A 12,342-nucleotide genomic window follows, 5' to 3' on the forward strand; every position below is an offset into this window, starting at 1 on the left:
ACCGACTTGGTGGGGACCCAATGTCGAATGTTCAACCTGCAATCGCCCCGGAATTGACTGACACATCCACATCCACCCCGGCTGGCTCTTCGTTGCGCGACGAGACCCTCTGCCAGCTCCAAAATTTCCTTATCGGAATCGCGATAAGACACTGCCCGCATCTTTGTTCCTCCGGATCCCCGCAATTCTTCAGATGGACCCCCGAAGAGGTCCCGTCGTTGCCCGCGATCCGAATCACGTGGAGCATTTCCAGCGTTCGGGAGAAGCTGGCCAATCACAGCACACTCGAAATAAGCTCCTCGGCAATCCCATCATCGAGAGCGTCGGGTCAAGTGCATCATCCACTCTAATTCTCTCTCCCCAATTCCAAGCCCAGCAAACCCTCGACGGAACGAGTCCACGAGCGAACGTCCAAACTCCCACTCCGAATACCAATTGACGAGCCTCAGCGCAATCCGTTTCGGCGACATATACATTATGGCTTCGTTTGTGCGACCTGCTCTGCTGAGGCAGACGGCCATGGCTGCCCGGATGGCCAAGACCGGCGCATCCCGCTCTGCCTTCCTCAAGCCTACCGTCCAGAAGGAGTTCGTCAACAACACGACAAGAGTCGCCGCCTTCCACACCACCGCCAAGAGAGATTTGCTACCCGTCGGCCCTCGTACGTTCCAAAACTGCATGCGCCTGGTGTACATGAGAACTGCCTGCTAATCGTTTATCCACAGAGGTTGTCCAGGGTGGAGGTACGACAAAAACCCCAAAGTCCTTGAGCCCGCCGCGAAGCGCTTCTGACCTGTGATATCTACAGTTAACGACCCTGCCCCCGTTCCTCCCCCGAGTCCCGCCCACGGCTCCTACCACTGGAGCTTCGACCGCATCCTCGCCGCCGGCCTCGTGCCCATCACCATCACCCCCTTCGCCGCCGGCTCCCTGAACCCCACGGCCGACGCCATCCTCTGCTCCCTGATCCTCATCCACTCCCACACCGGCTTCCAGAACATCATCATCGACTACGTCCCCACCCGCACGTACCCCAAGCTCCGCAAGGGCACCATGTGGGCGCTGAACGCCGCGACCGTCCTCGTCGGTCTCGGTCTGTACGAGTTCGAGACCAGCGATGTTGGTGTCACCGAGGCTGTCGCTCGCATCTGGAAGGCTTGATTGAGGCGGGTAGCCTTGCTTGTATCTTACCAGGTGTCGGAGGACGCGTTCGAGTGTGTGAGAGTTGATATTTAAATCATTACCTGATAGCGAAACCCCACCGATAGAATTGATGGTGGGAGAAGAGCTACGGAAGACGGCGCTTTTGGCCGGTTATTTGGAAGCTGTGAAAGGGGGCGCGGGGAGGACATGTGTACGTGATTTGGGGGCGCCAGGGTTTAGAATTGGAATGGCCAGTGTACAATCACCAGTCTAGGCAAAAATTGAATTCTTTGTCAATGAACCTGGCGGGGGCATTGTGCTGTATGCCCGTGTTACACTGCGGGGGTTGTTGACGCAGGCCCAGGCCATGTAAGTGCTGAAGACGACATTCGCATTTTCAAGCCAAAAAGCCGGCATCCAAAGTCTGACTAGACACGATAATCTACGATGCGGGGTCAATTCAAGTCGTTCTCTGCATTTGGATGCAATGTGCCGACGTACGGTTGATCGGTTGCGCCAGATTGCCGTAAAGGTGAGTCGCTTGCTATCCATGCGTTTCTGATCTTAATTTCTTGGCATTCGTTCAGAACGAGAGGCTTCACCATCAACTTTACTTGCTCTTTGTTATATCCAGGCTCTTCTGGGCTCGCCCAATGGCCATGATGATGGATTTTCTACTGAAGACCCCCAATTTTCCTGTGCCTGCGCGGCCATATTTCCTGTGCACTTGATCCCTCCTATCGAAAGCGATAGTAGCGACAGCGACGGTGAGGACGAGGACGAGACTGAGGACGACTGTAACGATAACGACAATGACAATAGAAGCGACGGTGGTAAAGTGATTAGAGTATAGTTACAGGTAAAGTAGTCACTGTAGCACAGGAAAAATAGTCGGTTTCTTCTACTGCACTCTTATCAAGGACCAAAACAAAGACAGGGCATTACAACTTCGAAGCAAAAACCAAGAATCAAGTATCAGTGCGACTTGTCATCACAAACCGCGGCTCATCAATGGGCTTGAACCTCTCATCTCAAATGGAAGATCGCTAGATGGCAATTGAGGTAGTGACTAGGATCGCCGTCATCTTGCAATCGCCCTAGAAATGAGGGGTAAGAGCCTATTGCTGCAGGTGTCGTGTGTTTGTTTTCTACATCCAGCTACCATGTGAATTGATGAGGTGAAGATTGTGAGATCAGCTTCGTCTCCGACGTGCTGCTGAGGCTCAATTCTGTCGGTGGGCGCTGTCAACACCCCGAGAATTCTAGTACGGGAAAACCAAGACGTTGAAGCCCAAAAATATGCATCTGGCCTTCAACGGTTAGCTGAAGAGCTCAAGGGGTCTTGATCCCATGAGGTGTAAGTTCGCGGGCCGGATATACTGTGCGAAGACATTTGCTTCATTGGTAAAGCACACAGTGCAGCAGTAGCTGGCCATGTTCTTTTTGTGCTTCTCCTCAACCTTCTTGCCTTTTTACCATGATCTGCACTGTTTCAACGCGGCCAAGTCAGTGGCTTCTTCCTCTTAAACCATTACCACTTGGTGGTGATATCCGCTTTTATGCTTTCTCCTCTACTGAAGCCTTTCAGCCATCAGTGTTGGACTGTCCGTGGTAAGAGGAAATGAACATGGTCGTAGCTTCGAGGCATCGAGTATGATGCCACCAAAAGCGGCAATCGTAGTTTCCAAAGATACCGGCCTCTCTGTTCCGATGGCGGTTCTTTATCTCTGAGATGGTCGTCCTGTCGGGAAGAGTCGGGGTTGCGCCTTGTATTTGGGAAGAAGTCACGACTGAGGACAGGCCATCGTGATCCTCTTCCGTTGATCGTCGACAAGGGCTCCACTGGGCATTTATCCCCTCAGACAGATGGCAAGTTCTCCTCTAACGCTCCATTTCCCCAGGCTGCTCAAACGGGGCCATGTGCGTTGGGGCCCTTCTCTTATTGGCATCGTGTCCTACCCGCCCGATCCTGGACGGCTTGCTCTTTGCCCTCGCTGATACGCAGCGCTGTGGTCATGCACCACAAGCACTACGACAAGCAATTATCCGCACCCGGTCCGGTCCAGATACCAGACGGACGACACACATATTGTCGATTGGCAAGCTACGACAGCATTGAGATAGGCGCATGGCGCACGCTCAGCCTCATCCATGTAAGCTTCCGGCACCCCGATCTCGGGTTCCTCAAGGTCCAGCTTCCTGAATTGCCCCCGAGCCAGTCAATTGAATGTAGAAATCTCCTGGTTACGCGATAAACGCGAATCTTCTGAGAGACAATCTACGTGGCACGTCCTGCGATGGTGGCCGCAGCGCTGAAGGAGGAACGTGGGGGATTGTGACGCTTGGGATCAGGGGACGGCATCGCCCATGCTACTCAAACCAGGACAAGCACCCCACGAGATGGGAAGAGGCAAGCTGGTGTGTTTCGCAGATTCCCGTGCCATTGACCTCACAAGGGATTGGCGCAAGGCACGTTGGCTCAGACGAGGTCGGTTGACGAGACGCAGCGTTGACATCCAGGTGGTTTGCCCATGTGCTCTGGCCATTGGTCGACACGGGCTGCTCCACCTGCGCTTGCATGGGCATCCCACCTTGCATTCACCTCACCCACCCTAGAGCTCGACAACGAGCTGGCGGGGTTGGCTGGGCTCAATTGAGCTGCTCTTGTTAGTGGGGTAGCTTCACTCAGGGTCCTAGACTGCGCCGGGGGGGGTCTAATCTGCTTCACTTCTCGAGAATAGCATTTCGGTGATGCATATCTCTCAGACTACGACGCCCCCGCCTGCGTAGACGATACTGTGTCGTCTCGCAATCTACAACCATCAATGCCATGTAGATGATACATGCGCCTGGTCGAGTGGCCATTTGATAGGTAAAACCATGGAGAGAAGGGTATATATCACTCACGTTGCTCCCAATGCACGAATGCTATGCCCCTGGCCTCTTTCCTCTTTCTCTAGACTTCTCTCTTCTGCCAATTCAACTTGTTCTGACTTTTGGCTTTGCTTCAACACACCCTCTCTGCTCCTGAAGAAATGAGAGAATACCATGGCTTCTCTTGGTGGTAACATTATGCCCCTGGACATGGATTACAAAACAACCTTTGCTGGACTCAGCGCAGTCATCCTTGGCGGCCTGCTGTTTTCCAAAATTCTTCCCAAAAACGACACAAAGAGCGGCGAGGCACCCAGCCTGCTGAGATCCTTCTCGCTCTTTTTCTACTCCTGCTTCATCAAGCCGCACGATGGCGACAAGGAGGGCAACCAACAGGGCGCCCTCGAGAGCTTCTACAAGAAGCAAGCCGGCGTCTATGATGCTACCAGGAAGCCCCTCCTGCAAGGCAGAGAAGATATGCTTGCACTCGTCGCGGCTCAGCTGAAGGCGAAGGCCCCCAAGGGCTCCAAGAAGGGAGAAAAGGAGAGGCGCATCTGGGTTGATGTAAGTCTGCGCAACACCAGCATCCGAAGTGGCTAGCTGACTCTGCCGTAGGTCGGTGGAGGAACGGGCTGGAACATTGAGGCCATGTCCGCCTTCGTCAACGTCCCCGAGTTCTTTTCCAGTGTTTACCTTGTTGACTTCTCCCCCTCTCTCTGTGAGATTGCTCGACTGCGTTTCGAACGACTTGGCTGGAACAATGTCAAGGTCGTTTGCGAGGACGCGAGAAAGTTCCGCCTGGAGGATTATGAGAATGATCTTCCAAGCAACCGCATCCCTCCTCACTCGCCTGTCATGAGCTACTTCTCCAAGAAGCAAGCCGAACATGGTCGTGCGGATCTCATCACCATGTCGTACAGCCTGTCCATGATTGTGAGTCTTGTAAAACACCTGCCATGTCGACTTTGTAACTGACTTGTTTCAAAGCCCGACTATTACTCGGTCATCGAGTCGCTCACCTCGCTTCTGTCCCCCGACGGCATTGTGGGAGTCGTGGACTTCTACGTCCAGTCCGAGATCGATTTTGCTTTCCGCAACTACACTGCTGGACTCGTCGGGCGCCACGTCAATTGGTTCTTGAGAACCTTTTGGCGTGCCTGGTTCGATCTCGATCGCGTCGGCCTCGAGGCCGGCCGCCGTGACTACCTCGAATACAAGTTCGGTAGCATGCTCAACATCAACGCTCGGAACACGTCACTCGGCCACATCCCTTACTACATCTGGGTGGGTTGCCACAAGAAGCCCTTCTCTTCCTCAAGTCTTCCTCACGAGATTATTGAGAAGATCGACGCACTTGCGACCAACTCCCCCTATCTGTACCCCACCAACCAGAAGGATGCCCTGACCCGCGCCATCGATAAGGCCGCGCCTGAGATTCGCTCCAAGGCATTCATGGCTGCTATCCAGAACCTGTCTGCCAATGTTCCTCTGCCCGCCTTCTTCTACCAGAACCACCATTGGCGCATCTACTACGACGACCGCCTCCAAAAGCACACTCAGTTCAACGACGAGTACATCTACGCCTTCACGTGGGAGGACTCTCAGGTCGATGAGCGCCTGCTCAAGCTTGGCGCTGATGATGTTGTTCTGGCCATCACTAGCGCCGGTGACAACATTCTCTCTTACGCCATGCAGAGCCCTGCGAGAATCCACGCCGTTGACCTGAATCCCACACAGAACCACCTCCTCGAGCTTAAGGTAGCATCTTACACGGCTCTCCCGTATGAGGACTTCTGGAAACTCTTCGGCGATGGCAAGCACCCTGACTTCCGCACCCTTCTCCTTAACAAGCTGTCTCCGCACCTGTCTAGCCGTGCCTTCCAGTACTGGCTCAAGAACGTCCACGTCTTCACCAACAACAAGGGCTATGGTCTCTACGACACCGGTGGCTCTCGCCACGCTATCCGCTGCTTCAAATGGCTGACCCGCATATTCGGCTGCGCCGGTGCTGTGAAAGACTTCCTTGCCACCAAGACCCTGAATGAACAGCGCGAAATCTGGCACACCAAGATCCGTCCCGCTCTTCTGTCGAAGCTCGTCAGCACGGTTGTCGTCAGTCAGGAGAGCTTCCTCTGGTCTGCCCTTGGCGTCCCCAAGAACCAACTTGCCATGTTTGAGAACGACCACTACGAGAGCGATGCCGTCAAGGGTCCCAACCCCATCTCTCGCAAGACCCGTTCCCACGCTGTCTGGCGCTACATGATCGACACCCTCGACCCTGTCGCCGAGGAAACCCACATCGCCACCAACAACCCGTACTACATGGTCTCCATGACGGGCCAGTTCACCCGCCGCTGCCATCCAGACTACCTCGCCGAGAAGGCTCACGCCAAGCTCTCGCGCCCCGGCGCCTTTGACGGCCTGCGCATCCACACGGATGAGATTGACGAGGTCATCAACCGCATCGCGCCCAGCACGCTGACCGTCGCCGTCGTCATGGACAGCATGGACTGGTTCGACCCCGACTCCTCGGCCGCGGCTGCCCAGATCACCAAGCTCAACCGCGCGCTCAAGACGGGCGGCCGCGTGCTTCTGCGCTCGTCAGGGCTGAGCCCCTGGTACATCAAGGTGTTTGAGGCTCATGGCTTCTCTCCCAAGCGTGTCGGGGCTCGCACCCCGGGAACTTGCATCGACCGTGTCAACATGTATGCGTCGTGCTGGATCTGCACGAAGACGGAGAACCTCCCTCCCCCGACGCCGGAGATGGACCGCGCGGGCGGCTCAGAGATTACGAGTTTCTCTCTGTAGACGTGAAGTTATGGTCGCAGATGCTACTGTTTATGGGAATTCGATGGGTAGCGCTTGGGTTGAATGTGACGATTTATGAGTGTTGGTTTGTCCGGAATATCAAGAATGCTTCTTAGGTGTTGCTCAAGCGTTGAAAATATACGAAAATAATGATGGTCCCTGCATTCGTTGCTTGCTGCATGTCAATCAATACTGGTGTTACCCACATGATGCCCTGTAGACGACAACGTCCAGAACTGGACGATGCCCATTCCATGTCTTCATTCTTAATTTGTGTTTCATTCATGCACTTTGGCATCCTATCATCACTCCTTGTCTTCATATGCCATAAGCTCTTTTCATTCTCATACTGCATCCCATACCTTATGTCTGTAGGCAGGGTACCTTACCTAGGAATTCAGTAGTGGGCATCACACACTACAAGCCCGTGTTACTTACAATGGATACCTCCTTTGGTAGTATATGTCTAGGACTTACAACTCAGGTTGAGCACCACAGATCGATATAGGCCTGGAACTTACCAATAGAAATATTTTCAAGGTACCTAGGGTGTCGAATGGACACTGCAATGGATGCCATAATGAGCTGGTGTTCCTAGAAGTCGCCGTCGTCCAGAGCTCCTCCTGGTACCTTACCCCAAATCCACTGGCAAAGAAGGGGCCACCAAGTACCTTTTTGCTGGCGTCGCTGCCGTGGTACATCCCCAGACTTTGCGTTCAGGACACTACACGGGTGCGCCCATCAACTTCCAATGCAGGGGGCGCTCGACCCATACTTTTACCACAGTCAACCAATCCAAGAAGCATGCTGGCGTGCCGGGCGGCGCGATCTCGACTTCCAGTGACCCTTCGACGTCAGCTCGCGATACTCCAACCTCGACATCTCTTTCCATCTCAACGTTCGAAGACGACGACCTGCATGATCTAGCCTCATCACAAACTGGGTCTCACTTGGGAAACCCGACAGCAGACAGCACGCGATGCCTCCCGCTGCGAGCCAGAAGGGCACCGGCAAGAAGGCCGGGCCCAATGCCATGCGACAGCGCAGCCGCAACACGACCCCGAGCTCCGTCGTTCCATCTGCCAGCCTGCCCCCTATCGAAGCCGTCGACACCGACTATCTCGAATTACGCGTCGAACAGTTCCGTAATCTCAACTATGACGACCTTGTTGACCAGGGCGCGTCCAACGCCGTCATCCCGGACTCCAAGAGCCTTGATGGCATGATCGCTCGCCTCCAGCGCCTGCAGGAGACCATAGACAGACGGAGCAATTTCTGCGACAGGGGAATGCGCATATTGGCGAGCACCCGTAAGCAGTATATCAACGACGTCGACGAGGACGCCAAGGAAGGTGTCAAGGCCGAGGGCGATTCCAAAAAGACGGGCAAGACGAACAAGAAGAAGAGGAAGGCCGCAGATACCCTGGCACCCCAGGATGCAGCAGTCGGTAGGTCACCAACCTCTTTCGGCCTTGCCTGGCCTAGTGTCCTTTTCACTTTTTTCCGTGCTCTTGGTTTATTCGTGGGGCATGCGACACTTATTGGGATTTCACTTGTTTACCGCGAATCATCCTCGTATTCACCACCGTACTGACTTCACCCGCTGCTCCAGAGCGGTCATCCCCGCTTCGGGAATCCACTAAACCACGAAAGCTTTCGCGCGACAACGACTCGGCCAGTTCTTCCCTGTCACCCGTCGCACCCGCCACTCCGTCAGCAATGGAAGTCGACGACAAAACAAAAGCAGAGGAAAATGAAGAGGAGGAGAGCTCAGAAGACGAGGGCGCGCCGCCAAAAAAGGCGCAGCCCGCTGCTCACACTTTCGGCGACGATCCCTCAACCTTCCCCGACCCGACCGTCTACGAAATTCTCCCAACGAAACCCGGCATGTCAGCAGACGAGCTGAGGCAGATTTACTCTGTCGCCGTGTTTCCCCAGAGCGATCTGGCCGATCTCATCGCAGGAGATCCGCCCGACAAGGATTTCAGTAGCGCCAAGCCCAGTAACCAGATCAGCTTTTCGACCTTCTCGACGTACATGGAACCATACTTCCGACCATTCGCCGAAGAGGATCTAGCATTTTTGAGGGAGCGCGGCGATCGCGTGACGCCCTTCCACATGCCTAAGAGGGGCAAGAAACACTATACCGAGATTTGGGCAGAGGAGGATGGCGCCATGTCACTCGACAAGCCCCCGAACGCGCGCGAGCAGTTGGCGCCCAACCAGGCCCGTGGCGCCATTGATAACATGGACGACGAGGTGGCGGAAACCGATAAGCTGTCCGTGGGACCGCTGCTCTCGCGGCTCATGCAGGCGATGCGACCCGAAAACCGACCGCAGGCCGATGAAGAGAAGACAGGCGTCAATGGTATCACCAACGGGGACACGGCCATGAATGGTAGCGTAAACGGCGACAACGGAGATGCGCAGCAGAGTTTCAGCGACGATAAGGCGCCGCCAGTACCCCCAGCAGCCTTCATGCCGGAATCGAACTCAGAGGCGTGGAAGAAGGCGTCACATCCAAAACTAGAATACACGCAGGTCGATGAACGAATCAAGCAAGAGCTGAGGCATATTGGCTTCTTGCCGCAGGAAGGAAACTTTGAGGGCGAGTACGACGGCGCATTCGACGACGAAGTCGCAGCCAGATTACGACTCCTCCAAGGTCGCCTGCGAGAGCAGATGCTCATCAACGGCGCACGCAAAGCCAGACTTACCGAGCTTGTCAAAGAGCGCATGGCCCACCAGGAGTACCAAACCATTCTGGAGGATCTTGATTCCCAGGTCCAGGCCGCGTATCTGAAGAGGACGCGTACTATGGGCAAGAGCAAGAAGAACAAGCGTCCCGGCGGCGCGGGAGGTGGAAGCCATGCTGTCGGCGGCGCGGCTGGCATGGCCAGGCCGGGCATCGGCGATATGACCAAGACGCTCATGGAGCGGCGCAAGCGTTGGATCGATACTATAGGATCAGTATTCGATGACGAGAATCTGGGCAAGGTTCCGCGCAGCTCAGAGCCCGACTCGTCGATCTTCAGGGCGGGGATCATGGGTGATTTGATGAAGAAGGAGAAGGCACAATGGGACGAGGAGGTTGAGGAAGAGTAAACGGTTGCTCTGCGATGTTCAGTGTCTAATGAATCAGTTTGACACCTGTTATGACTAGTAACTCTACTTTCTGGGTTTGGTTTCGGTGGGAGGCAGGCAATACGACTTTTCACTGGGCACAGTCGACGGCGTTTGGGCATTCATAGAAACAGTGAGAGAGAGAGAGGCCTAGTGCGAACGAATAAGGTGTTTTGGGAGTTATTGATAGCAACTATGGCTTGACCAGGTCAGAAGAGCATAGATACCGGTTACTCAACCTGAATTGCATCCACAGCCAACGTTTTGCCCATATCCAAGTCGACTACCAAGTCAGCCTCGACATAGGCGCCCCTCTACCTCCTTGAAGATACGTCTGCTTTTACTAAACACTGCCAGGCGCTGTGGGCTCGCCGTTCAATGGCCCTGCACCTCTTCAACTCTTGCTTTTACCAAACACTGCCAGGCACCGTGGGCTCGCCGTTCAATGGCCCTGCACCTCTCCAACTCGCAATCATTGAAAGCCAGAAGCCAAGTTGTCGGTCGTAAAACCCTCGAAAAGGCGGATTAAGCTCCTCGACGGCTTATCTAAACATACACTCCTTTTGGCTTCCTTTTCTCGTTGTCGATTGCTCTAAATGGGATAAGGGTGCGGTATGATGGATTTGGTGCGCGTCCTAAGGCACTTATCCAAGCTGCCGTATTTGTTGTGAGCTGGTAACGTCAGCCAACACCGTCGTCAAACACCCGAAAAGATGGGAAAGGGGCTACTCACTGGCTTCCCACCACGCCGCTGAAACCATGCCTCTGTTGCAACCCATGGCGGATTCGAATTGCCACGCGAGCTCGCCGTCGCGTCCGCGGTCTTTCCCACAGTAGTGAGGATACGCAGCGTGAGACCAAGCCGCGCAGCTGCAAGTCGATGATAAGCAATCGGTGAAGCTTCGGAAGGGTCTACATAAGAGGGTGACACTCACTGGAGTCCAAACTGTTGCAGTCCTTTCCAGAATCTGCTGCAGATCTCGCCAATGTCTGCATCGTCGGGGAGGTTTGTCGTTCTGCCTGAGTATCGGCGAGACGACGGCGCGAACTTGGTAACCCCATAGAGGTTCAAGAAGCATGAAACCTCCGGCTTGCGCATTCTGCCATTCCCGCCAGTAGGTTCTGCACTGGCGAGGGAGAGGAGTGTCACCCCGAGGATGAGGAAAGCCAGCTTTGAGACCTTCATGATTGGCAGGATATTGGTGTTTGAACTTGGTGGGATGCTGATTGAAGCTGATGAGATGCAGATGTTCGAGATCGCTGCTGGATTGACGGCCACGAGAAGAGTCTTATATAAAGGTGGAAGGTTCACGACTAGAGAAGATCAGGTTGACTATCGAGTTGTCTTCGCAAATTCCAAACTCTCGGTGCAGTGGCTGCTTGAACTGCCGAGATGACATCGTGGCTGCTGCACTCTAGAAGAGTATTTACATCGAAGTGGAACCGCACATCCTTCTCATTCTGTTTGCGGCTGAGGCAGAACGGAAAACCAAACAGACTCACTTCTTCTCGCAGCCAATTCTGCCGTACTTGTTCTTGGTGGCCTCCCACCATGCGGCCTCGAGCATCCCCGTGTTGCAGGCCAGGCCGGTCTCGAATTCCCACTCCAGCGTGCCCTTCTCGGTGCTTTCGCGGCAGAACTGCTTGAACAGTCCAAAAGACCAGACCCTGCGCGGCGTGTAAGTCGGCAAGCAGGGCGTCAAATAGCTCCCCAACATCTGCAGGAACATCTGCAGGACAGAGGAGACAGGAGAGGGGGAGATCTTACTGGCACATCCAGAAGTTCCTCAGTTCCATCCACAGCTTGTGACACACCTTGGGGATGTCATCCTCAACATTGTATGCATTGACAATGTACCGGTAGTTGACCGGAACCGGCTGGCCGCCGATGTGAATCTGGCCAACTTTCTTCCGATGGCACCAAGGTTGTTGAGTGTCCCGGTTATCCAGGCCTGCGAGGACGGAGCAGACTATGCTGGCGATGAGAAGGACTGCCAATTTCATCATGGCCAGGGGAAGACTGGGGCGGTCTGAAAATGTTGGCGATGGTCAGAAGCAGAGTTGACCAGAGGCGAGAAAAAGGCATGTGATGTAGACTCTCATCAAGAAGAGAGTACGGGTGTTTACTTATATGCGCTCATCCTGGTTACACGGATCGTGCGTTCTTGGATGCTTTCGTGCTGGTTCTAAGGATGACAGTCACACGTAGTTCGACTCGGGCAAAAAAGAGAAGAAAAAAATGGCAGTGGCGACAACGAGTGTTGTACATATCACGAAAAAGTGTAGTAAATATTTCTCATACTCAGACTGGAGCTTTGTGGACTCAAGCCTTAGAATAGATTGCCGGAAACAACACGACGAAACACCTTCAATGAGTTGGATGACCAAGTCTTT

General features: G+C 54.3%; 5 protein-coding genes across 5 annotated transcripts; 3 read left to right on the forward strand and 2 right to left on the reverse strand.

The window, feature by feature from the left end:
- Positions 1-477: 477 nt before the first annotated feature.
- CGCS363_v011031 (Succinate dehydrogenase [ubiquinone] cytochrome b small subunit) lies at positions 478-1,161 on the forward strand (the record flags this gene model as incomplete). Its single annotated transcript, XM_036642880.1, has 3 exons — positions 478-661; positions 726-743; positions 809-1,161. The coding sequence occupies 3 exons, from the start codon at positions 478-480 to the stop codon at positions 1,159-1,161; spliced, it is 555 nt and encodes a 184-aa protein (XP_036492416.1).
- Positions 1,162-4,191: 3,030 nt separating this feature from the next.
- On the forward strand, positions 4,192-6,825 carry CGCS363_v011032 (uncharacterized protein; the record flags this gene model as incomplete). The annotated part of the gene is made up of 3 exons (XM_036642881.1): positions 4,192-4,581; positions 4,633-4,950; positions 5,005-6,825. The coding sequence occupies 3 exons, from the start codon at positions 4,192-4,194 to the stop codon at positions 6,823-6,825; spliced, it is 2,529 nt and encodes an 842-aa protein (XP_036492421.1).
- Positions 6,826-7,804: 979 nt separating this feature from the next.
- NGG1 (Chromatin-remodeling complexes subunit NGG1) lies at positions 7,805-9,930 on the forward strand (the record flags this gene model as incomplete). Its single annotated transcript, XM_036642882.1, has 2 exons — positions 7,805-8,273; positions 8,438-9,930. 2 exons carry the CDS (start codon positions 7,805-7,807, stop codon positions 9,928-9,930), a joined length of 1,962 nt encoding a protein of 653 aa, XP_036492420.1.
- Positions 9,931-10,540: 610 nt separating this feature from the next.
- Positions 10,541-11,134, reverse strand: CGCS363_v011034 (uncharacterized protein; the record flags this gene model as incomplete). The annotated part of the gene is made up of 3 exons (XM_036642883.1): positions 10,541-10,620; positions 10,682-10,818; positions 10,884-11,134. 3 exons carry the CDS (start codon positions 11,132-11,134, stop codon positions 10,541-10,543), a joined length of 468 nt encoding a protein of 155 aa, XP_036491463.1.
- A 313-nt stretch (positions 11,135-11,447) lies between these two features.
- Positions 11,448-11,952, reverse strand: CGCS363_v011035 (uncharacterized protein; the record flags this gene model as incomplete). Its single annotated transcript, XM_036642884.1, has 2 exons — positions 11,448-11,616; positions 11,717-11,952. 2 exons carry the CDS (start codon positions 11,950-11,952, stop codon positions 11,448-11,450), a joined length of 405 nt encoding a protein of 134 aa, XP_036492422.1.
- Positions 11,953-12,342: the final 390 nt, after the last annotated feature.

Source organism: Colletotrichum siamense (assembly GCF_013390195.1).
Source record: "Colletotrichum siamense strain Cg363 chromosome Unknown KSG_Cg363_contig07, whole genome shotgun sequence".
Lineage (NCBI taxonomy): Eukaryota > Fungi > Ascomycota > Sordariomycetes > Glomerellales > Glomerellaceae > Colletotrichum > Colletotrichum siamense.